General features: G+C 39.2%; 1 protein-coding gene across 2 annotated transcripts in view; it reads left to right on the plus strand.

Moving 5' to 3' along the window:
- Window positions 1-519: 519 nt before the first annotated feature.
- Window positions 520-26,379, plus strand: part of col1a2 (collagen, type I, alpha 2) — a 53,378-nt gene continuing 27,518 nt past the window's right edge. For both annotated transcript variants that reach the window (XM_041184438.1, XM_041184437.1), the window contains exons 1-20: window positions 520-710; window positions 4,813-4,829; window positions 4,936-4,956; window positions 8,398-8,442; window positions 8,737-8,814; window positions 10,400-10,450; window positions 12,773-12,817; window positions 12,975-13,028; window positions 13,136-13,189; window positions 15,633-15,686; window positions 15,857-15,910; window positions 16,023-16,076; window positions 19,291-19,335; window positions 19,484-19,537; window positions 19,986-20,030; window positions 24,338-24,391; window positions 25,717-25,815; window positions 25,919-25,963; window positions 26,072-26,170; window positions 26,304-26,357. In XM_041184438.1, coding sequence (XP_041040372.1) covers window positions 629-710; window positions 4,813-4,829; window positions 4,936-4,956; window positions 8,398-8,442; window positions 8,737-8,814; window positions 10,400-10,450; window positions 12,773-12,817; window positions 12,975-13,028; window positions 13,136-13,189; window positions 15,633-15,686; window positions 15,857-15,910; window positions 16,023-16,076; window positions 19,291-19,335; window positions 19,484-19,537; window positions 19,986-20,030; window positions 24,338-24,391; window positions 25,717-25,815; window positions 25,919-25,963; window positions 26,072-26,170; window positions 26,304-26,357 — 1,104 coding nt within the window. In that variant the 5' untranslated portion in view covers window positions 520-628. The remainder of the gene's footprint in view (window positions 711-4,812; window positions 4,830-4,935; window positions 4,957-8,397; window positions 8,443-8,736; window positions 8,815-10,399; window positions 10,451-12,772; window positions 12,818-12,974; window positions 13,029-13,135; window positions 13,190-15,632; window positions 15,687-15,856; window positions 15,911-16,022; window positions 16,077-19,290; window positions 19,336-19,483; window positions 19,538-19,985; window positions 20,031-24,337; window positions 24,392-25,716; window positions 25,816-25,918; window positions 25,964-26,071; window positions 26,171-26,303; window positions 26,358-26,379) is intronic.

Consider the following 26,379-nt stretch of genomic DNA (forward strand, 5'->3'; position numbering starts at 1 on the left):
TCGAAGCTCCGACTAAATCCACTGGAATTTAATGATTGCCAAGCAGTTACCACAAATACTCGTTCTTTCCGATGCAAGTTACTGAGACGATCGTTAGGCTTTGCTGCTGAAAAGATCTAATTTGTGCCCAAAGGAAACTATTGAAATGCTCTGTTCCTCGAGTTCGCAGACAAACTTGCACTTTTTCTCCCTCTAATCCTGCTTTGTTAGTGTTAGCACTTTGCTGACACGATAGCCATCAAAGTGGGGCACATATTAAATACCCCAGCCAGTTCGCGAAGACTGACCCGACAAAGCAGAGGGCTGGATTTAATTAAGTGTTTCTGGATTCGTCATTGCGATGATGCTGTGCCAGTATTCCTCTGGCGCAGGCTGGGCGCATTGGAACATGCTCCTCCAATGGACCTGTTGGGGTTGAAAGCATTGGGCCGTAGGGTTTCTATTGGTTAAGGGGATGTCCTGACACGCAGACAGGGATCCTCCTGTACTATAAGAAGGGTACATCACGCTGAAGATACGGCAGGAGGGTTCTGTAAAGTCTGGAGCTATCATCACCTCTGTTTTATGCTTGCTGGGTAAAAAGGCTGGGCTATTTTTCACAAGGAGTCTGCATGTCTAACATTTAGACATGCTCAGCTTTGTGGATACACGGATTTTGTTGCTGCTTGCAGTAACGACGTTCGTTGCAAGAGGCCAATATGAAGATGAATGTAAGTGCCCCTTTTAAATCTGACAATGTGATGTATATGTTTGTTTGGACGCTGCAGCCCAGTAAGATAAGGCATGCCAGATTCTTTCAGAAACCCTAAGTTCAAACGTATGGAAAAGTATAGCAGCGAAACAAGAAAATAAAGTATAAATCATATTTTGTGACCCGTTATAAATCCAGTAATTTCTTTAAACAAGTAAGGCAATACAATAGCAATCGCACCTTGCTTATTTGGTAAAATATATACATATCTATTTGCTTAAAATTACTGTGTATTTAACTACTTAAAAGGGTGTGATCGCACAAGCGTTGAACTTTTAGCGAAAACTAGTGCGGGTGAATTTAATACGTTCCATCTGTAAATTGGGCGCCAGTTTAAACTATCCTGTTTCATTAAGCACAGATGATACAATAATCCGTGGTCAACCTTCAGATACAAAAATAACAATAAATAGGAAAGTATCTAGTCTGGGAGGGGGATCTTGTGTAAATTGATTTAAGTTATGTTTTCCATCACAATGCTGGGCAGGGCGGAGAGGGGGTGGCGAGTACTTTGCGATGTCGCCACCTTGCGGTAGCGCTTCCACTTTAACTCGGCGCTTTACCTTATTGTTCTGTCGAGGCAGACTTTAGTAAAGACCAATTTACTATATTCTATAAATAGTTTTTAAGGATATCTGTTCCGATTTCTGATATCCTTGCTTTCACTGGAGAGTCGACAAGGGGTTCTAAGTGCTAATTTCACAAATAAGTGAATGTTTCGCACGCCTGGGTTTTTTTAATACCCACCTAATGTGCTCTTTGGAGAAAATGCAGTGCAACTTAGAAGGTGCCCACATGAAGGGCAGTTTCTGAAACCTTAAGTTTACTTATGTTAAACCCAAAGAAGGCGTGGTCTTTTTGAGCAGGGGAGTTGGGGAAAATGTGGGAGAGATCAGCAGGATGGATCATTGGCAGGAATGAGGATACATCTGCAGAATCTCGGTACAGCCCCAAAAGAATTCCCACAAGTAACAAACTGGGAACATATGTGGTGACGTTAATAACAAATGCGTTTCGGATCATTTAACGTATTTGACGGATTGTATACATCGCCTACAAAGTGATTTAGTTATACATATATATGTCTGCAATGTACACGTACATAGACCACACCTCTCTATACCTTCACGCATACAAGCATATGTAGATCTGAAACCAACACAAGAACTGTGGAGCCCCCTACTGCTAATTCGAAGTAGGTGCCGATTTGACCATGGCGAAACCTGGGTTTGGAGAGATTAGTCTTCATTTCCGCAAAAGGAAAGTAGCTAGTACAGCTAGGACACAGATACAACATTACAATTTAAATTGATTTTTGACATTTTTCACGCAATCATTCTTTCCATTTTATTTTGTTTAAGGAGTTTCTTACACGGCAGTTATAATTTTTGGGCCTTTTTTGAGGTGCTGCAAGGCGGCTGGATTGTTTTGCACATCACAAAGTGATATTATTAAATCACATTATTATCACTTATTAAAGTGATATTAATTTGCATCTACTGGAAGTTCAAAACTTAGCTGTGCCTAACTTGTACTCATGTAAGGGCATATTGTTAATTAAGTAATTTCTATCTATTTGTAACGCGCCCAGTATTATAAATATCACGGGTTGACGTTTCGAGTCCTCATGACCCTTCGACAGAACTGTTCTGTCGAAGTTCTGTCGAAGGGTCATGAGGACTCGAAACGTCAACTCTTCTTCTCTGCCGATGCTGCCAGACCTGCTGAGTTTTTCCAGGTAATTCTGTTTTTGTTTTTGTTTTGGATTTCCAGCATCCGCAGTTTTTTTGTTTTTATAAATATCACGCATCATCATAAACATGGGAAAAATACTTTTAAATATCACCCGTCTGCCGTGATACAAGTGTATAATCTTATACTCAAATAGCATTGCCACCAACAAGCTAGCAAACGTTGACTTTAAAATGCCAAGTAAGCTTGTACTGTTAAGCTTTTTTTGTGAATAACTTTGTTTCAGTGCATTGAAAGCATTTGTGTGAATATATATATATATATGACTTGTGGTTTGTGGCTCCTTGCCATCATCTCCTTGTTGCAGCAGGTCTAGCTAACGGTGTAGGGTGAATCAAAGTACAGGAAATTAAGAGCAAGGAGGTGTTGAAACCTCAGCCTGGTTGGCCAGTTTTGTGTGACAGCAGCCTGATGACATCATTGGAGAGTAGGCAAGGTGGCTGCAAAGTCATGGGGGAGGAAATGTCGTCTTAGTGTCAACCTTGATCCTAACACCACTAGCCTTAGTTGGTCCTCCAGACCACACACTTTTCTCTGTTCTGCTTTCATCTGAGTCATTGGACAATTAATGTTAATATATAACAGGACTCCAAACTGAAAGCTGATAAGATAATTATCTACATTAAAGAGATTTACATACTGTTCTTAATGTATAAATACTATGAAACAATTCTGCAAATCTAATTAAACCGCAATTAATAAGGATAATGAATGATTATGACATCAATTTAAAATTCCTTCGCATTTTTATAATAAATATTTGAAGATTAATGCACACTGACCAATATAAAACATTTGCATCACTAAAATTGGCATTTGAGAGAATTTTTAAAACAAGTACAACATCTTAAAACATTTCTTTGTGTATTTCCAAAAGTAGAGGCCTCGTGACAGTTTTAAAGTGAAGAGTTTTTACTTTATATTCATTAATTTCAAGACCAAGTTAGTATGTAACTAATTGCTGATAAATAAATGGATTAGATAGGAATTTTTTTAAATGTTTAAATTCTAAAAAAACTCTGCAAATGTGGTACAAAGCATACCCATCGATTGGTACAGTGACAACAATGGACATCTGCTTCATTCCCCTTTAGCTGAATATGAGTTTTTCTTCTAACTTAAAGGGGTCATCACTATTTGTGACAGATCTGGATCCTATATTAATAAAAAAACTAACAGAAAACTGTTGAGCAGTAAGTCCAGTTCAGTTGAGGAAGGGGATAAATAAGACCTACTTTTAGCTGGTACAGGTGGTTGAGCATTATGAATTCCTAAAACAGCCCAAAGAACAATCACTACATGTGATTGTACAGTGACATGCATTTTTGTTCTTAAATCCACATGACATGATAGGATAAATTGTTTTTAGTTCAATTAGCAGTAAGAATTCTATGTGATCTTAGTTTGGATAGTCTCCACCTTGTTGTCAGAATGCAAAGAGCACAATTGTTGTATTTTTCCAATAAATGGCAACCTTGCTTATCAAAGTCTCAAGCAAAATGAGCTATAGACGATGAGGATTCATTTCTTACAGTGGGTGTTGGGATTCAGCCACATTGTTGCTGTACATCCAGCTCTGATGTGCCTGACCTGGGAGAACTTGATGCTGGGTGCCTGAAATGAGAATGTGTTCTATTTGTCTATGAATACAAAATTCAACATAAAAAAGCAATATCACATTTCTGAAAAATTACATATGATTCAAAGAAATCATTTATCACAATTATGAAGTGTATTAGTTACTAAGAGTTAAATTTACTTTAGTCATATTTTGCTTTGTAAGCTCCTGGGAAAAGTCTTGGGACATTTTATTACGTTAAAGACGCTATATAAATATAAGCTGTCATCATTATTGTTGTCCAAATCACAGCTGGAAATTCACGCACTGCCCATTGCGGTTTATTTATTGCTGAAAAATATTTAAGGTGTTAAATGTCCTGACCAATGGAAAAAAAGACATTTTTATTTACTGAGCCTGAATCCTCATCTTTATTTTATACATTTCGAAAAACATCACAGACACCCTTTCAAATATGGGAGAACATTTTATTGTTATTTTTAGCAAAATCACAAATCAGGTGTAGAATGCCATTACAATTTCACTACAAATAGTGAACAGACAAAACATTCTGCCATTTTCACTGTATATATTGACTATTACTTACTGAATCAAACAGGAAAGGTTTACACCAGTTTACAATGTTGTTTTATATGTGGAATGTTGTGTATGCACAATGTATTGTTAACTCTACAGTTACATATATAGTAAATTCATAACTAATATCTTATTTTCTGCTCTTTTTCCACAGACGCATATGAAACCGAAGTAAGTATTGACAGTCATTATGCTGTTACTGTTAGAAATTCCATTGTATTTTGTTTTTGTCTAGATAAGATAATTAAATAATTTTGTCTTCTCTTGCTTGTTGCAGGCCTACCAAGATGAATTAACAGTATGTAAAATTATATTATTTTTTTCTTTGTGTGACTGTGGGCTCTGCGGCATGGGGTATTTCTACATACTACTGAAATTAAAAATACAGTGAGACAACCTGGAATAGTCCCAACCCATTCCCAGAAGACATTTGACCACAGTTTAATGCTAATTGGACAAAGCCCCTCAGACACTATAAGAACATTTCACATATCCATTGGAAATTGCCACATCAATGCATAATATAAATATGATTCACAGGTGACGCTCATGGTAACACCATACCTAATGTAATCTGTGTCACTCCTGAGTTACACACGTCCACACTCACATGGCATACATAACATTCCTTAGGTTTTATAGCTTGTTGCCTGCATTGTGTGTCCACCAACTTGATAAAAAACAAAGATACAACAAAAAATAAAATGATAATAAGTCAGCATCCTTATAGACACGAATGTTGGTGGCCCACTAATGTTTGAGGTGTGCTGCAGGTGAGATGAGACAGTTGAGTTCAGTTTGTCCCATTTCTCCCTTCCTGTTCCATTTCACACTCCTTACCCTTTTTGTATTCATTCATATGGGATGTGGGCATTATCCGTAAGGCCAGCATTTATTGCACATCCTTAATTGTGCTTGAGAGGGTGGTTGTAAGCCACCTTCTTGAATACAATTAAGTGTTTGCTGGACCATTTCAGAGGACAGTTAAGAACCAACCTCGTTTTGAAAGCTGACCCATGGTATCAGCCGCACTGGACTTCTGTTCAATGAAAGATTTAAAGTGTGATTTTTAAATGCTTTTATTTGCTGGCTTTTGCCTCTTCACATTTCCTATGGAACCTCTCTCTGTGGGCAGCTGCCATCACACTTCCTTCTCCAGTTTTGATTTCAAGATGAAAGCAAAATACTGTGAATGCTGGAAATCTGAAGCAAAAATAAAAAAATTGCTGGAAAATCTCAATAGGTCTGACAGCATCTGTGGAGAGGAAGACAGATTTAACATTTCAAATCTGTATGACTCTAATTCAGAACTAAAGAGAAGTAGAAATGTGGCAAAATATATACTGTTTAAGGGGAGTGGGACAGGTGAAGCTGGATAGAAGGCCAGTGGTACGTGGAGGCAAAGGTGAGATTGCAAAAGATGTCGTATCTCTACTTTGCCTCCACCTACTACTGGCCTTCTATCCAGCTTCACCTGTCCCACCCCCTTTAAACAGTATTTCACCACATTTCTACTCCCCTTTAGCTCTGAAGAATCATATGGGCTCAAAACGTTAACTCTGTCTTTCTCTCCAAAGATGCTGTCAGACCTGCTGAGTTTTTCCAGCAATTTTTGTTTTTGTTTGATTTCAGGATGGTCTGAAGCACAGATATTTGCATGAATGCCTTGCAGGGGTTGCAGACCAACTGGATGATGTTACTTTGTTTTCCTGCATCCGTGAAATAAAACTCCTTGTTTAAATATAATGTTTTATTGAGCAGCTTGGCTGAGCACCGACAGCTCACCAAATCAAAGAGGCTCTGAAACAGAATTTAGGTGATGGATCAAGCTGATATGCTGCATACTCCTTCTCTATTCCTTCTACATGTGTTGTGTAGTAAGCAAGCAGCAGTATCAAGCAGCCCTGAATAAACATTTGGCTGCGATGCTACTGTGAAGCACGCATACAAAGAACTACATTATCACACTTATCCTATTTGCTTACCTTTTAATTAGGCAGCTTTTCATTCTCTCACTTGTCACAGTATCTTCATACACTGACTGGGAGAGACAAGGGGCAAAGTTGAAAAGGGAGATTGGAAGCAGCATTCTGTTGTAAAGTATGTGCTTTTTTTATATAGGTGAAGGAAACAAGTTTGCATAAAAATTGCATTGTCTTTGAATGTCTTTCAACATGCGACATTTTCAGTGCATACAGTGAGAGCTTCACATGTATACATTCTAAAATAATGATCCATCCTTGATTTAAAAATATTGATGTTAATTCTCTTTTCCCAGACTCTCTGAGCAAGCCCTTTGCAAATTACTTTTGTTTCAGCCTTGGTTCAGTGGTAGCATTTTTGCCTCCAAAGCAGAAGGCTGTAAATTAAAGCTCCACTCCAGGGCCTCAATTTTTAGGATAGCGGGGTCTTGTTTCCTACCACCTGAGCTGTCACATTCCCACAGACTCCAACTGCCCCGCAACCAATTTGCGCTCCAGTGAACATTAAGTGGCTACAGACGGGACTTCCGCTCCTCATTCGGGAAGAAGTCCTGCCTTAGAGAGCTGCCGGCCAATCTAATTGGCCAGCTGCTCTCCAGCCCTTGCAGTGGGGACTAAGGCCGGAATTTTCCAGCCTCTCACACCGGCTGGATCTTCCATTCCTGTCGATGGGAATGGAGATTTCAATGGCTCGCCAGCCCTGCTGTGGAGGGGCTGGAAAATTCTGGCGTAAATCCAGGAACTGGAGGCCCAAGTAAGTTCAGGGGATCCCATGACGGGGAGGGTTGGGAAGGCCTGAGGGGAGGGTGCGTGTAGGGGTTGCGATCAGGGTCTTGGGGGAGGGGATGGAGATCCAGAGGCCACCAGGCAAGTGGGGGGCACCTGACTTCAGAAGGGGGCTTCTGATGGAGGCGATCCTCCCCCACCACCTGCCCTGGCTGTAACTTTGATGTGTTTCGGGCATCACCCACGCGGAGGTTCAATCATTCGCCAGCCTGAAAATTGAAGCTGGATGGGAAATGGCCCTTAAGTGGCCACTAATTGGCCACTTAAGGGCTTCAATTAGGGCAAGGGCAGGCTTCCTGCCCAAGACCTTGCCCACCCCAACATAAAATTGCTGTGTGGTCGAGGCAGATGGAAACCCAGAGGGAATCCTTTCCCTTCAATTTCACGCTCCCCGCCCGCCACCTAAAAACCCGCTGATGGGGGGTAACACAAAATTCGGGTCCAGAGGTTTTAGCACATGATCCAAGCTGGAACTTCAGAGGTGGATCGAAGGAGTGATGGACTGTCAGAGATGCTGTCTTCTGAATATTGTTAAACTTAGGCCCACCTGCCTTCCCAAATGAACATAAAGGATACTATGGCATTATTCAAAGAAAATCTGAGGAATTTCCCAAGTGTCCTTGCCAACATTTATCCCTCAAATAATATTATCAAAAATAGATTGCCTGATCATTTATCTCGCTGTTGCTTGTGGGAGCTTTCTATGACTGCCATGTTTCCCTAATTACGACAGTAAAGCACTTCATTGTTAGGGATGTCCTGAGATTATGAAAGGTCGCTATTATAAATATAAATACTTCTTTCCATCTATCTTCTTAAACTTACCTATGATAAGATCTTTTCACACATTAGTCTAGAGGCAGTGTGAAATATCAATCTTGTAATCATTTGGTAGTTTCATATAAACTGGAACATTTGGAATTATGTTACAGCTTTGTATATCTAACCTAATTCAAATATTTATGTCTTAGGGACCACAAGGACCCCCTGGCAATCGAGGTCCATCAGGAGACAGGGTATTTATGTTTGAATTGGATGAGTTTACACAAACTAGACTTTTTTTATAATTAAAACTTTAAGTTAACCTGTTTTGGTGAAAATGTTGCTGCCATAGAATATTGTCTAATTTTTCTAGCATTGCTTTGTTTATAATATTGAATTGATTAATTTATATGAATTTAAACTAATATTAAAATGGGTAGTCACATTGTCTATCTATTATATTGATTGAAGTATCAAACCTAAATATTTCCATTTTTTTAAAAATTGCCCATGGTGCATAGTCACAATCGATATTTTTTCTATCATAGGGCCCTCCAGGACAAGACGGTAATGATGGATCACCAGGCACACCAGGCCTTCCAGGACCACCAGGCTCACCTGGCATTGTAAGTTATCAATGCAAACTTAGCTGATGCTGTTAGTTATTAGACCAGTAATTTACACCAATCTCAGCTGCCACTAATTAATATATGTAAAGAGCACCAAGTAACAATAAGCATTTAGTCCATCTCTCATTGTTCTCCCTTCTACCAATAGCAATAAAAAATATACTTAGTATATTCACCCCTGCAGTTGTTGTTCCCGTACAGTTAGCTTAGTAAAATTACATGGTTTAAATCAGAACCTATTGATAACAAAAAAAAACTGGGGTATACTTACTATTATCCAGTGCTTTATCCAGGCCCTAACTCTTCTATCTTCTAAAGACAGTGTCAGAAGGATAATGCAAAATAGGAACATCACAGCCAAACCTAACCCTGCCTTCACCCAGTATTCGTACAGGCATATCTTTATATCTGGAGGGGGTGGCCATGCAAGCAGTGGAGTTGGGGGAAGTGAGGTGGGAGGGTGCAGACAGAAGCTACTGAAAAGGAGCTAGAGTCTAATTGATTTGTTTTCTCTTGATTAATTTGTGGACTCTAGAACTAGTTTGTGTGCTCCCCCATATTCGCCTTAACTGAGTTCAACAGAGTCCAGGAATTGATGGGACTGGGATTTTTTTGGTCCCACCAGTGGTGAGACTGGAAATTCCCACCAGAAGTCAGTGGAATTTTGGCTGCCTCACCAGATTTTCTGCCCCAACCGCAACAGGTTCCACCGCAGATGGGACGAAAAACCCCGGCGTGGGATTTTCCTACTCCATGTAGCAACAATATGGAATAATTTTCAGAGAAGCCTGTTTTATTTTATTTTGAATGATAGCTATTGAATATGTAAAGATTAACTATAAGAAAAATAAGAACAGTGAAGAATGTAAAAATATAGTTTAATATTTCTGTCCTTTTTCATTACCTCATTCCCACTCCTGTCTTTGTAGACAACTGGTCAACAGGGATGTTAGCTTTACACTGTAAAAGAGTTTTGTGTAGGTTTTATTTTATTCTTTTATGGGGTGTGGGCATCGCTGGCTAGATCAGCATTTATTGCCCATTCCTAATTGCCCTTGAGAAGGTTGTGGTGAGCTACCTTCTCGAACTGCTGCAGTCCATGTGGTGCAGGTACACCCACAGAGCTTTTAGGGAGGGAGCTCCAGGGTTTTGATCCAGAAACAGTGATGGAACAGTGAAGGAACAGTGATATATTTCCAATTCAGGATGTTTTGTGGCTTGGAGGAAAACTTGCAGATGGTGGTGTTTGCATGTGTCTGCTGCTCTGGTCCTTCAAGTTGGTAGATGGAAGGTGCTGTTGAAGGAGCCTTGGTAAGTTGTTGCAGTGCATCTTGTAGATGGTGCACACTGCTGCCACTGATGCTGGTAGAGGGAGTGAATGAAGGAGGTTACTATAATTTATCTATCTATTAACATGGCTCTTAACATGAACAAACTGTACATACATGCGTGTGTTTGCAAAATTCTTCAATCAGTGTACCATTGGTGCTTTTAAGATAACAAATATTTCCACGACTACATATAAGTTAATAAGCAGTTAAGGCCTCTCTTAAAGTAAAAATGTGTCTTTTTCTTTCCTCAGAGCTTTGCTGCTCAGTACGTTAAACAGGATGAGATGGCGCCAGGAATTGTGGTATGCATTTAGGATCCCTTTCTCAATCATTTCACAACACAGTAGGGTAAATTTCAAGATCCAATCCCCCCCAGCACGGAAGCCACATTTGAAGAGATTGTGCAGCTTAAAGTTGCAAGATTGTAGCTATGATTATTCAGTTTACATTCCCAGCAAATGTGGCTGATCACTTGGATTGTGGGATTACAGAAATAGCCTTTATATAATGTTGTTTCTGAATGTTCTTATTTTATTTGAATGTCCTGAAAATAAACCAGATATTATTTGAAAGCAATCCTTTAAAAAAACTGAAACCGTACGCTACCTTTAAAATGTGCAAATGATATAAATTTGTTTTTATAAGAAAGAGTTAGAAACCCCAAAATATATATAAAAGAAGAATATAGGTGAAAGAGTGAACTTAAGCCTTTGAAGCTGTTAAACTACCTTGTAATTACAAAGATCATAGTTGCCCCATGTTGTATCTAGGAACTATTTCTGTGCCGGATGTTCCATATAACTAAGTCACTTTATACTTAATCTTTAGATGTTGTTTTAATGTAAGGGAACATTTCAGGATTAACTATTCCCCAGGCTATTTATTTCAAGGCATGAAGTAAAGGTCTTTGGAAGATGCCACCATTCTTACTCCTGTATCTTCCCAGCATGCATATCCACCATTTTGATCTCTACTCGTATTGAGTGCCTCTCCATATAGTTAGTCCAATGATATGGGTTACAGATATTTCCAATCCATATAAGTGTTCCAATGATATGGGTTACAGATGTCACCAAACAGCTCAATAATATGATACAGAATTCAGAGTTTGAAACGAGTTGGATACTACTTCAGCGGTACCTGAGCAAAGGGAATACTGGATTTTCACAGCTCTGAATACAAGAAGAAATCCAAATTTCAAGTTTCCACTAACTGAAAATATAATAATAATCTATATAGAAATTCCCATTTTTTTGAAATTATATCGGTGCTGACGGTGTATTGCTAAATCTCTCCAATTACCTATAACATGACAAACCCTGTAATTCCCCTCCAAAATAAAACAGAAGACAATGGCCAATAAAAAAAAATTGAGTACTTTCACTTTTTCTGTTTTTCTCCAGTAAGGTTAGTTTAGGAGAATGACATAATTTAAATCAACACTTGTCAATGGTAAAGAATTCACTGGCAAAATAAAGATAAATAAGGTGACTATGAATGAAAATATCTCATGTAGCTTGTTCTCTAATTGTTAGCAGAAGATTTTGCTTCTATTCTAATCAGCAACTCTTATTGCAACAGTGAAAGAATTTTTGATCATTATAATTAGAGAACAGCTGAAAACGTTTTCCTTTTTCACTTTATTTTGGGCAGTTCCTTTCTCAAATGAACATTTATTTTGATATACACTTACCATTGTGAGCTTGGGTTAGTTGGCAGCTGCCTCTGTCAGAATGCCTGAGATCCATTCCAGTATTTCAGCAAAAATCTATGCTCAGACTTGGTGCAGTACTGATGGAATGCTATATTGCTGAAGATGCTGCGCTTCAGATGACCCATCTGCATGTTTCTTTGGTTCAGTCAGGTGTTAAAATTGCATGGCACTATTTAAAGAAGAACAGAGTGCCCTTCCAGTTACCTGAACAACATTTTCTTTCAACCAACACCATCAAAAACAGATAAACTGGTTATTCATCTCACTTTTTGGTGAGAATAATTGGCTGTGACTTTTCTCCATATAAAAACTCATTGCACTTCAAAGTAATTTATTGTGAGGCTCCTTGCGACACTTGTGAAGCATGATAAAATCATATATAAATCCAAATTTTCATATTTACCTTTAATTGGTAGAGAATTAAATATGTAAACAGATTAAATTGTTTGAAACATGAACAGGTTAACCTATTATTAACATAAAAGCAAAATACTGTGGATGCTGGAAATCTGAACTAAAAGCAGAAAATGGTAGACTTAGCAGGCCTGGCAGCAACCATGGAGAGAGAAACAAAGTTAACGTTTCAAGTCTGTGACCTTCCATAAGAATCCATATCCGCTAGGATACTTTCAATTTAGTTATATGATCATCTAAATTCACATTCACTTATAGTTTAGAGTTTGTGGATTAATTTTTTGTTAGGTGCCATCTGTTTATAAAGTCTAAGCCTAAAGACAGTCAAAAACATACCGTTGTGGATTATTTGCAAGTGAATTATATCATCAGTCACTCCAATCTTATCTGCCTTGTCTCCAGCTGTACTGTATTTATGTTTCAAAAGATTGTTTTGCTGCTTTGATAATGATTAGCATTTTGTGCACTAATTCCAGTTTGATCTATTTTTCTTCAGGGACCAATGGGACCAAAAGGCCCACAAGGAGCCTCTGGTGCTCCTGTAAGTTTTACAGTTTTTTGATATTTTGCACTTGCCCATTTATAATTGAAACTATGCAACACATTGTACTACCTCCATTTGAACTTGCCATGTTTAACAATTATTTTAGATACCTCAGACTTAAAAACTTGAGTCAAATGCGTGTGTTTATTTTCAGGGTTCCCCTGGCCCCTCAGGAATTCCAGGCATTGGAGGTGAATCTGGTGCAACTGTAAGTACACTTAAAATCAGCAGTTTCATTTTGTGGCAAAATTAAGTAATTGTGTATCTTTTTTATTTCACATTGATTTTCATTATCTTTCTGTCTCTATTCATTAGGGTCCACTCGGTCCTCGTGGTCCCCAAGGTGTACCTGGAAAACCTGGTGAAGATGTAAGTATAGATTATGGAGGAATAAAATAGGAACCATGACAATATTTTTAAATGTTGTCAGTTCCTTGAATCATAATAACTATATGTATCAAACAGATAATATCCCTCATTGGGATGTTTCACGTTGTACCTCACCCTATCTGAAACTGATTGTCAATTACTCTTTATTGCCAAGCAAAAGCAAAGTCTAGAGAAAATAAATTAGAGTTAAGTTCTGAATAATTGAAAGTAATGTCTACAAACTAGAGCTAGGTATTTGGATAATTCTTAACTGCAAATTGAGAATGTCATATAGCTCCTCACTATGCTAAGGTATTTGTTGAGCTCCAAGTCCAAAATTGAGGTGAGTGAATATATAGGGTGAAGATATTTCAGAACCATCAGAGTTCAGAAATTAGTCCTATCACAGTGCCTTTTCTTTATAATAAATTGCATACTTCAAAGAATTATCTAGTTTTCAAGTTGCCCTCGGTTTTTGGCTTGTTCCATAAATAGCCATCATCAACCTCTAGTGTGTCCTTTTCTCTTTTGTGCCAAAGATAAAGAGCTTGCACTGGAATACAAGGAAGGATCAAGGTGACTCATAGGAAGATAAATTGACAGTATTACTAATACATAGGGCAGAATTTTCCATTCGGCGTGTGGGTGCGCACCTGACACACCAGAGCGTTAAATGACACACGTTGATGTTGGGCGTGCATCCTGACGTCATCGCGAAGTTGCGTGGTATCCCGTTCAGTGGGCGCGTGCCAGAGTCGGTTGCACACCTGCCAATAATTGATAGGCCTATTAAGGCCATTAACTAGGTAATGAACTTGAATTTTACGCTGCCCATCCAACCTTACAGCTGGCGGGCAGGTAAAAAGGCCGAGCTTTACGTTTTTTAGGAAACCTCGCCCACCAGCAGGATGAGGTTTGCTAAAGCTTTTACAAATTGAATAAAAGCTTTTTTTTGAAAATAAAAACATGTCCCATTTCATGTGACACAATCACATAAGGGGACATGTTTCATTAAATTTTTATTGCATTTATTTTTTTTTAAAAAGCGCTTCAATCCCCCGAGGCAGCTCCTTGCCTCAGGGAGATTGAAGCGCTCTTTTACGCGCATGCATGGAGGAGCGCTGGACCCGACTCTGCCTCCTCCCCCTGCCCACACAGGTAGCGCTACCACTCCCAATCCACACAGGGCAGCTCTTAATTGGCCTGCCCACGTGAAATCGCATGCGGAGCCCCTGCTCGCTTCCTCCGAGCCTGCGCGATAAATGGAAAATCCTAGCCATATATAATTTTTTCCCTTTTGTGATTGACAAGCATCTGACTTCTTAGAATCTGATTAAATACTTCCCATGATAGTCAGAACGAACATCCTTGATCGCCTTTTGACTGTTAAATGCTATTGGGTCCTATCCTTTGTGAAACAATTACCTTGCTGTAATTTGTGTCTCTGGGTGTTTTAAGATCAAATCCAATTTCAGCTATTACTTCAAAACACAGGTGGAATTTTACGCTGGTGGGATTTTACAGTATTTATGGACTTTTGAACGGCCCGCCACATTTTAGGGCCCCAGCCCTGCCGTGATGGGACCATAAAATTCCGCCCACAATGTGAATTGTGTATTCAGTGGCAGAAGCTGTTAAATACGTCAATGGCAATGCATAAAGCCTCACTGGTATCGCCATTGGAAAACTTAGAACAACGTGCCAACATGCATATCTAACTCTTCAAATTTTTACTCAGTTGAACAAATAATGCCATAGATATGAACTAAAGAAGAATGCTATGTATTTCATAATGTAATATGAATTGCTAGTCTAAAACGAACACCAATAATGATGGGAAAACCCTGGATTTTTGTCCACGTTCCGAAGAAAGACTTTGCTCATGTTACCCTGACCAAGACAATAGCTAATCACCTGTTCCCAGTTCCTGTTGGTTTCTGTAAGCAGCATAATGCTCATGGGCACATGATGAATTCAAGTCAACTTTCCCATTACAGGGAAACAACTTTAGTTCTTCTCTGCAAATGAATCAGGGTGAAATCAGAAATAACATAGTGTTAATCTGAGCTCTATCTGGCCAGGGTATAGTTTTAGCAATCTACCCCATTGTGCCTCCAGAAAAAGATAAATTCAGCTATCATTTGATTTGGAGACCAGTATGCATTTGAATCTGCCATGTTGGATTTTGGTATACTGTACTGAAAATCTATTCACCTTATGGATATTAAACAGTTTGGAAATGTTGTATGCATGAACATCCTACTTACGTTAATAATTTTTAATGTATCAGAAGTAAATACATTAATGATATAATTTAGCAGGTAGAAGAATAGAGCATGTCTCACATACCTGAATAATAATATAATCTATCTTATATCATCAATATTTGTGCATCTCTTTAATTAATGCTCTATTTGTACTAAGTATGATTTTTCTTTAATAGGGTAGCAATGGCAAACCTGGCAAACCTGGTGACCGTGGTATTGTTGGACCTCAGGTAAGAGATGTTATACTAACATCTGGTTTTGTGCTATCTAACTTGAATGCACCAATCTTTCAGCTGAATGCAAATATTTATTTTATACTTTCTTTATAAAGCAGCCATAACAACAATGCCAAATCTTTCCATTTTGCTGATTCAGTTGTGTTTCTGCTTCCTTTTCATAGGGTACTCGTGGTTTCCCTGGAACTCCTGGTCTCTCTGGCAGGAAAGGACACCGAGTGAGTTAGACATTTTATTTTTGACACTTTTGATCTATTTTTTCTGCTGCAGTAAGTAATTAGGGCTATACTGTTTAACTGACATTATTTATTATCTTTTATTTCATAATAGGGTTTCAATGGCTTGGATGGTGTAAAGGGAGAGCCGGGTGCTGGTGGTGAAAAGGTAAGACATACAGCAGTGATCTGAAGACTGAACTGTTAAACATTAGTTTGGGGGGTATATTATATATGCAGTAAATAAAAGAAAATTTTTGTATCTACTGCTACTTTTCAACTTATAAGCAATATACTTAGGTTTCATACCAGAAAATTAAATAGAAACCTTTAACGTTTTCTAATTATGTTCAGATTTAGAGAACTTCAAATTTTTCTGTGTTAAGCATGTTTTGCCATTTGCTTGTTTTAGGTGTCATTTCTGAATATTAGAATTTTAATGAAAACCACACATGAGTACAAAACTGAATTTGCCATATCGTACTCATCCTGGGGAAAGATTTCACTGGGAAATTGGAATGTCCAGGACCGGAAAATACAATTGCAATCCATGTAAGGGATCCCTGAGATCCCTTGTAAAATGTAGGTTTAGAATTCTGTTACGTACACCAACAATGGAAATCTTCCTGCACTCACCTTTCAGCTAAAACCGTCAAAGACAGTTTCCATGTCATTTTAATCTCATTGTGCCTGCATTGTTCACAGCAGCCCTCTTCCACATCATAATACTGACACATCTACACCTATGTTGCTGTATGGATTTTCCTGGAAATCAAAGCTCTTAGTTTAGGCCTTTTAAGTGATTCTTTCTCCTATATGTCTGAGATATATCTTTTTAGTCAATATAGTTAGCATTGCTATTGTACTATGACCAGCTAGCCTCTCGTAAACCACAGCAAGCTATGAAGCAACAGCAGTGTCCCATTAAATGTGTGTCATACTGAATTATGCCATAAAATAATGAAAGTCAGAAGCAGTCACTTGCAGCTAACATCATCACAAAGTTCATAAAGCACCTGATTTAGCAGATTTGCTCTTTACATTCCAGGCCAGTTCTGGAATTAAAGAATGCATAGTTCTCACATGTAACGAAGCCCATGAGGGCTATATAAGACTGATTATTATCAAGCTATTGTCATGCAAATGAAACAGGGATAAATAACTATGATTTTGCCTAATATTTTTATCTCTCAGGAATTGGAGCCTGGTTGGAGGATTTCAGAAACAATGTGCATACAAAAAAAATAGTTAGAATGAAATATTATGTGGCTGTGACACGTACAAAAGAATACAGTACCAAGTGTGCTCAGAAGCTGCTGAGGCTGTTCAGTTACTCACCACAGTTGTGAGTTGATATGCCAAATGTTCTTGATCCAGACCATATATAAAAATTTACATCGTTTCATGAGGGCAATGACTCATTCTTTGTCAAAAATAAACACGTTTTAGCTTCATAGCTATGCATACCCCTGTACAGAAATGAGAAATAGATTTATAACTTTAGTGCCATTAATTGTTTCCATGGCAAAACATGATAAAATATAGAAACAAATGTTAAGTGTTTCATCATATCTTTAAGAGAAGAAAAGCTGCTTTGGGGTTTTGAAACTGCAGTAAACAGTCAAGTGCCAGACTTCCTTGCAAAGTACCTGGACACATTTTAAGTAGATATTCAAGTTCACCATAAAACAGCCAAAACAGTTCTCCAACAGACATGCCAGATGTTGTTTCCAACATAACTCTCTGGGGGAGTCTTCCCAGCCCTACAGATTTGGGTTACCTGTCAGCCAATTTGGGGGAAAGGTGATGGCACTCCCCTCCCAACCCACCACCACCTGGTTTCTTACCAGTGGCGGATGGGCCCCCCATTGAGGTCAGAGCCCATAATTGAACTCGAGACGGTAAAAGCCATTGAAGCCTCCTCTCAATCGCCCCAGCACAAAGGGGCTCCCTCTGCACAATGTCAGCCTGACAGTTGTGTAATTGCATGATTTTTAATGTTTCATAATGCTCCATTAGAGGCACCCTCAAGGTCTCCTGTCTGCCTCAGCAACACCTACCTGTTCCATTGTGGCTACCGGCGAGACATTATTGCAGGCCTCCTGATTGAACCTTCCACTTCCCTGGTCTGTCCACCATCCTTAATTGGATGGGGCTTCCAAAAGTGTCTTCTTAATTGCTTTCCTCCAGGAAGATTGTGACCAATGTCCTGCTGCAGTCGCTTCTAGATTCTTGATCCCAAATTGAGGCTGACTTTAGCATTGTGAACAAACCAGAAAAAATCATCCCTCTGTATTTAATGATTTATTTTAGATAAATTGATGTTATACAAATAGGAACATTCCACAAGAGCCAGAAATGCTTATTTTCCATTGTAAGCACATCTCAGAACAGGTTCAAAATTTGCATTTCATGATTCCATTGAACAATCCTTAGAGATTGGAGGTTTATCAAAGATCATGGCAGACAACGAGGATCTGTTATTATTTTTGCACTGAATCATGTTTCTGACAATCTGAAGAGGCAAGTGATTACTAAAACAACATCCAAGTATACCCTATATACTTTTTCTCTTTTGCTTGATAAGGGCAAATCTTCTGTTTCTCTCCCACCCTTATTTTTATCAGGCCTTATTGGTTAAGCCCAGAGTAACACATGGAAAAATTGGCACAATAGAGACAGGCCAGAGAAACTCACATCCATATACTCAAGTTTTCTAAAGATGATAGTATACACATTATGCAAAGTGAAAGTAGCAAATTGCATGTCAGACTTCTCTACTCCATTATATCCTGCTGTAATATTGCAGCAGATGTAAATTAAAGAATATTATTACCATTTAACATCACCTTGAGGAAATGATGTACAGTCCTACTCATTTTGATTTAAAGTTTCTTGATTTAAATAAAATGCCAATTCAGTTTTTAGTGCTAAATTTATAATTTACTGTGCTATTTACATCACTGTGTTCAAATTATTAGACATTTTGAACTTTTCCATCAAAAAAATGACTGACTTTGTCAGGATTGCAGTGTAAATGGACTACCTCTGCTACTAAACATGAGGAACATTGAGCTATCTTTAAGCTATAAACAGAGCTTATATTATTCATTACTAGAGTAGTTTTTCCACTACTTTCAGAACAGTGAGCAAGTGCATGTTTCAATGTCCAGAAGGAAGTACAGAGCAAAACCATTTGCTTTAAGCTAGCCAGGCATCAAGCAATAAAATATTTTGCACAAATTAAGCAATAGGATCTTCGTTATGAGGTAAGGTTAGAAAGCATCATTCATTCAGGTTTCATTGTTTCATGTGCTTCCTTGTGTTATTAATATTGTAAAAGGCAACAAATAAAATAAATATTGCTTTCATTTTTTTTCCAGGGTGAAACTGGTAACCCAGGATCAAACGGTAGCCCTGGACTCGCGGTACGTGTTTCATCATTCAATATTGAAAAATAGTTCTAATCACATACTGCATAATCCTTAATGATAATTTTGTAAACCATATCATATGCAACTTTTAATAATACATTCATTGAGCATAAGTAAACATACCTTTTTCTTTTGCTAACAGGGCCTTCGTGGTAGTCCAGGTGAGAGAGGCCGTGGTGGAGCTGCTGGCACAGCTGTAAGTTTCAAGCTTTTAATATTTTCTCAGTTCCACTTGTTAGCGCTCCCAGCATAGAACCTCACTCAACTCAAGAGGCAGACCAGACAATTCGGCTTGATGGTCAGTACATCTAATTCACAACCCTCCTAATTCTTCACTTATTAATTGGCAAAACTGCCTTCGCAATGAATGAAATCCTGCTTTCAGGTCAGCAATAATATTTTTGAACATTATAAAATATATGCCATTAAATGTAGATCTCTAAGATAATTTTTAAAATATTGAGAATGATTAAATGCGCTTTGCCTCTTTGTAATGTTATATTGTAATCCATTCTAACATTTTCATAACAGCTTTTATTTCAATATTTACGCTGATGATCAATTTGATGCCTATTGATAGTTTGTCTTGTAAGATTCTTAGATTTTGGTAATTGTACTAATACAACTTTTTTGCTTCCTTTAAGGGACCCCGAGGCAGTGATGGTCTGACTGGACCTGTCGGACCTCCTGTAAGTATGCCATTTGCATATTATTAATTGAAACTTCCATCATTTAATTGGAAAATGTGCAATTATTCACAAGTTTGAGTGATTCTGAAATCCCTCAGTGGACAGTCACAGTCTCTGGCAAAGCAAAGAGTAGCTACTGAGCAACACTGATAATATGGCTGATGACTCCAGTGCACAACCCAAATACTTGTTTGCAGTATCCATACAATGAAAGCCATGCTGTTATGCAAAATGTAATAGAGCAAATTTTCACTGCTGGACCACTCTGAAAAAGCCCTAGAGCCCTTGACAAAACTGTTTCAAAACTTGTGATAGTCTGCTGCATGCTGCACAACCTTGCCATGATGAGGGCACAAACCTTGCCACCAGCTACTGGCAGCCAGTTGAGGAGCAGAGCGATAAAGAGGAGGACCGGGAAAATGAGAAAGAAAAAGAAAAGGAAGGAGTAACGCAGTCATTTGCTGCTCAGGCTGTCATTGACTTATCTGAGTGCAATAATAGTAACTGCAGCCCAGTTCCCCATTCACCAACTATACCTTCTCTCTATCAATGACCATCACAGTGTCCACTGACCGCAATGATGGAATAAAAGTCATAGAATATATAAATAAATAGAGTCATAGAGATCTGCAGCACAGAAAAAGGCCCTTCAGCCCATCGAGTCTGTCATCACAATAAAAAGACAAATTTATATGTGAAATGACATAGCATACAAGTCAACTAATCTTCCTTGTGCCTTAGTGCCTGTCTTCTGTGTGTCTTTGCCTCTCCTAGGGCAAAATCTTTCCCCCATCAAGGGGGGAAGACCGGGAGCAGGTGTGAGCAGGTGGGTTCCCAATCGCCGCCTCCAGTTGGGGGCGCGCCGCCATTTTGGGTGGGCGGACTAATTAAGGCCCACCCAGCATGACGTCCGCCGGATAGCATGCGCTTCCTGTGCAGGCAGGAGAGTGATTCCCTTAGTCAGGAGTGCACCCTTTCATGCATACGCACGGAATAGCGCACAGATCTCCCTAAGGCTAAGTGCTGCCTCAAGAAAGCTCAGATTTTCAACTTTTAATAAAGGAGTTCAAAAATTTTCTTGCAATGTCCCCTCATGTGACACTGTCACATGAGTTGGGACACGTCCATAACTTTTATTTAAACCTTTCATTAAAATTTAAATACCCTCATGAAACCTCATCCCGCCAGTGAATGAGATTTCATGTTTCTTCACAAGCCCGCCTGGGCTCCTGGCCTGCCTGCCAACCTTAAGGGCAGGTCCATTAATGAGCTGAATTGGATTTCTAATGGCCTCAATAGGCTGTTGACAGGTTGGCGGGTATGCATCCAACTCGGCTATGACCCCTCCAACCTGAAAATGGAAATGATGCGAAGTGACATCGGGAGTTTCACCCGACATCACCCCAGATCATTTCATTCATCGCCGAGTGGGCCCTGCCCCCACTCGCCGACCAAAAGATCCTGCCCCTAGTGTTCCTACACAGTACTATCTCAATGGCTGCAGCATAGCTAGTGAAAGGCAACTGACAGACTGCACATGGCCTTACAGGACACCCTCGAGCAGCTCTGAGCCTTGAGAGCCTAGCTGCGGACTGCAACATCTTAGATGGATGGCATCAGTCTGGGCTGGCTGGCTGACTGGTAACAGGAAGGGCACTGGTGGTGTGTTGGAAATGAGACTGTCTTCCTGCGCGAGGAGACCAGGTTTATCCTTCTTGAAGCCACTGCCACTCTCCCGTGCCAATGCCTCAGTAATCCTAGTAATATGTTAGAGAACAGATTGCTGGACTTCTGTGAGATTCTGAAAACTCCTTTGAACATTATAGTCCATGAACATGATAGCAGCAAGCTGACCTTATATTACAGCAAGCTGAGCTTTCACTGCAACATCCAGACATTGAGTTCCTGTTGCTTCTTCTGGGAAGTTATGACATCAGCTATCAGATGCTGCATCATGGTTGCATCCACAAGCATTCTCATGGAGTTGGCACCACTTCCATGTTGGAAATGATTGGCTCCAAGCTCTGTGTAAAGCCCTGTGCCAAATTAGTGCCGGACTCCTTCATGCTTCTTGACATTGGCCACAGGGCTTCTAATAGACTTACAATGCACCAAGAATTTTGTTGTGTATGCCCATTCAGCATCCATCTATAGACTGCCCCATTGAAATACTCATCTGAGTCTTAGGCAGCAGAACTTGCCTACACCTCAGCCTTTGGTGAGCTGGCATGTGTGGTCTCCTTGTTCCCTCCCCTCTGCAGGTTACTCATGCCTAGTGTCATACCACATTCAGATCTCACCCCTATATTACTCTTTTGTTGCTGTCCTTTCAATGCCTGGTCAAGCTGAACTTCTTGGATAACTGATAGGAGAAAGACAGAATTGTAGAATTATTGTTCAGGTTTGGGGAAAAGTCTTTTTATATGTGGCTCCACCATCTTAGGTTATAGATCAGGAAAGAGTGTGGAATGATGAGGAGGATTGTGAGAGAAGGTGGATTAGGTATGAGGCTACTTTCATCTTCAATAGTTTCACCCCACCACTGGCCACGGCCACAGCAATCACTATTCCCATAATAGCCAGCATTACCTCCCCCATGGGGGTTAGGACAAGCAGGCCTACCTGTCCCTGCCTAGTTAACTCCTGCTGCCTCCAATTATCCGCTAGCTTGTCTTGCAAGGGAAAGGGAAGTGTGTCAATGAATGTGGTACAATCTATTTGGATAATGTAGCTGCCAGTGTATGAAAGGTGTGAGATCTGGTTTTGAAGCTTGCAACAGTGCTAAGTGTATGAAAGTGCAGTGGCACATGGGAATGTTGGGTATGAGTCCTGATTGATATAAATTGTTGATAGGAGAAGATTAGCCATGGTAAGTTAAGCAGTGTGAGAGGCTAGTGAGGAGTTGATGGGACATGGCATTTGAAGATGTATCCACTGACCTTGATCATTCATGAGAAGTCATTAAACTTCTTGCAGCACTGTATTCATATCCTAAGAGCTTGACTCCAGCCACTGACCTCTGTGGCTACCAGCTCCCACAGCCTTCTGTGAGTTGGTCTGGGGGACCACCTGGCCCTCTGTGGATAGATGACATCTCTCCTCTTCTGCACCTCCTTGACCAAGGCCTCCAATGCAGCCTTAAATCTTGCAGCCGCATTATTCTCCAATGTTCCCCAAGTCAGATCATTCCCTGCATGACTAACACTATCTGCCCCGGCCTTAAGACAGCTCTACTTTAAGAAGCACAAGATAGGTTTCAGCACTGCTGGCTAGCTTTAAGTGATGCTAGCCACTCATGATACTGGCCCCGCTGATGTATCCAGGCAACCAGTAGCATAATTTAGGTTGGCTGAATGGAGAAAGCATTGAAATGATCAGGTAGCACTGCACTGCGATCAACAGGTGCAGGTTAATCACCCATCAGGATCCCTATGTCTGTTTAGCTGCTATTAAATTGAACCTCCAATATCATCAGTGTATCAGTATATATTTTTGTACATTACTGCTAGTCTGGTACTACACATTAATAATGTGAAAAAATAATAAGTTAATTTATATTACATAACATAACATAACAACTAGGGGCAGGAGTAGGTAATTCAGCCCCTCAAGCCTGCCCTGCCATTCAATACCATCATGGCTGATCTCATTTTGGCCTCAACTCCAATTTCCTGCCCTTTCCCCATAACCTTTCAACCCGTCACTAATTAAAAATCTGTCTACCTCCTCCTTAAATTTATTCAGTGTCCTGGCATCCACTGCACTCTGAGGTAGTGAATTCCACAGATTCACGACCCTTTGAGAAAAGTAATTCCCCCTCATCTCTGATTTAAATCTACCACCCCTTAGCCTAAAACTGTGGCCTCTCATTCTAGAAAGCCCCACAAGGGGAAACATCCACTCCATGTCTACTTTGTCTGTCCCCTTTAACATCTTATATACCTCAATTTGATTTCTTCTCATCCTTCTAAACTCTAGCGAGTATAGTTCTAAACTGTTCAATCTCTTCATGACCTCCATGAAAGTTACTGTGTATGGTAGTACTCCTGTAAAGGTGGTATAATTTAACATTGGTAGACAGGTACAATACTACAATAGTATCTCTCCAGGTACTGATGCCTAATTTGTAATAAGCAGGTCCACTCTGATAACATTGAATTGATTTGGGTGGTGGTTTTTAACTATTTCCCCATTTAGTACAGTCTTCATTAGCATTAACATAAAAGTTGCCCCTGCAGGCTTTGATAAAGCACAGAAACACATGGTAAAAAGCAAACCATTAACATTTGCAATTTCTTTCTTCATAGGGACCCATAGGTGCAAATGGTCCCCCAGGCTTCCCAGGCAGCCCTGGATTCAAGGTAAGGTTTGTCATTTTTAATAACAAAATGTGAATGCAGTACAATATGAACAAGGTGAACATGTATTATCATAAAAATATCATTTTCAGTGTGGGATATTCTTGTATTTTTATGACCTTTTGTCTCTAACCATTAGGAATTATGAGAATGCTCTAAATAAGCTATTTACCAATTCATTGTAACCTGTCACAATTTATTATCACTAATTTTAAAATGCTTAAAGTACAACAATGACTCCCATTCACAAACCCGAGTTGTAACACAGGTGTTTCACAACCAATTGCAACAATTGTTTAGTTGTTTGAACATAATTCTACACAGGCCAAAATTTAACTTGTTGTTACACAAATGCCAAACTTATTGTATTCAACACTGTATCAAAGTAAATATTGTATTATCCTGTGAAATTACAGAAGTAAAAAAGTTCTGCAACTCTTATCAGGTCAAATTCTAGATAAAGCAGTGCAAACAAGAACAATCATTGAGTTCATTTTATCATTATTGAAGCCTCAAAGGGACTATTTTGACTTAGCCTCCACAAACCTAAGCATATGAGAGTTGGTAACTGTCACTAGGCATTTATTTATTAACTGGATTTCTTAACTGTATCCTATTATTTTTTTTTGTGCTTCTATTTGGACACTTCCAACATCACTAGAATTCAGAAACCCAGTGATATTAAAGGCACAAAACTCAAAATTTTACAACATACCTGAGAAAAAGGCGGGCAGAAATATGTTTATTATTCAAACTAAAATTATGCTGAGTTTTAATAACTAAGTTAATTGTCATGGCTATCTTAAGACATTCTGCCTACCAGAAGAATGTTGCATCCATAACTTATTTCAGACAGTAAAATAATTTACCATCAAAACCTCTCAGTTTGTTGGTTAAAAGCCTAAAAGATTCTCCAAAAGCCGAAAGTAAATCAGAACAATGAAGTTATAATTTATGTATTCCAGGAACCAAAAGGTTTTAAATTAAATATCCTCTCTTTGCTGTACCTCAATTGAAATTATTCAATAGTATTTGATTATTTTAGATAGGATCTACTCCAGCCTCCATTCCATTTGTCTGTGTCCTCATGGAAACAACAGAATTAAAAATAATTTGAATTAAAATAGTCCATGGCTAAACAGAATTAGACTTTCTCAGTTTGTAATGTCCAGTAATCATGTGTTGGTCAAGAAGATTATAAAGAAAGTTAGTTTGTACTAGATGTGCTTAGTACTGAGTTTTTAGTACCTTAATAAGTGCAACATATATGTGATAACAACCCATATTGAATAAATAATTTGATTTTCTTTTCCCCCTGTATAACATAGGGTGAGCTTGGACCGGTTGGTGCTCGTGGTCCATCTGGTGCTCAGGGCGCTAGAGGTGAGCCAGGTGCTGTAGGTCCAATTGGACCTGTGGGTCTTCCTGTAAGTACTTGTGGTGACAATATCATTATTGCATCTTGAGAAATGATTTTACCTAACTGGAAAAATTGCATCTACTATATTCATTATTTTATTCTAATCCTAGGGTAATGCAGGTGTAAACGGCCTTAATGGAGCAAAGGGTGCAATTGTAAGTATATATGGCACACCTATTCAGTGCTTTCAGAAACAGCCTCATAGATAAATCCACTTGTATTTTAAAATATCAAATGTTTGTCTTGTGTTTTTTTTCACATAGGGTGCTCCAGGTGTTGCTGGTGCTCCTGGTTTTCCAGGACCACGTGGTCTTGCTGGCCAACATGGAGCAATTGGTCCTGCGGGTCTCCGGGGGCTCTCTGTAAGTAAAAAATATAATCCTATAGTAAAGCAATTGCTAGAAATAATCCCCTCATCGGTTGCAACAACAGCATTTTACCAAAGTTATGACTAAAATTCTAATAATATTTTCCTTTTGTAAACTTTCCACACAGGGTGATCCAGGTGTTCAAGGTGTCAAGGGTGAGACCGGTCCCAAAGGCGAGCGTGTAAGTAATTTGTAATAGATGT

This window comes from Carcharodon carcharias, chromosome 3, assembly GCF_017639515.1.
Source record: "Carcharodon carcharias isolate sCarCar2 chromosome 3, sCarCar2.pri, whole genome shotgun sequence".
NCBI classification, from domain to species: domain Eukaryota; kingdom Metazoa; phylum Chordata; class Chondrichthyes; order Lamniformes; family Lamnidae; genus Carcharodon; species Carcharodon carcharias.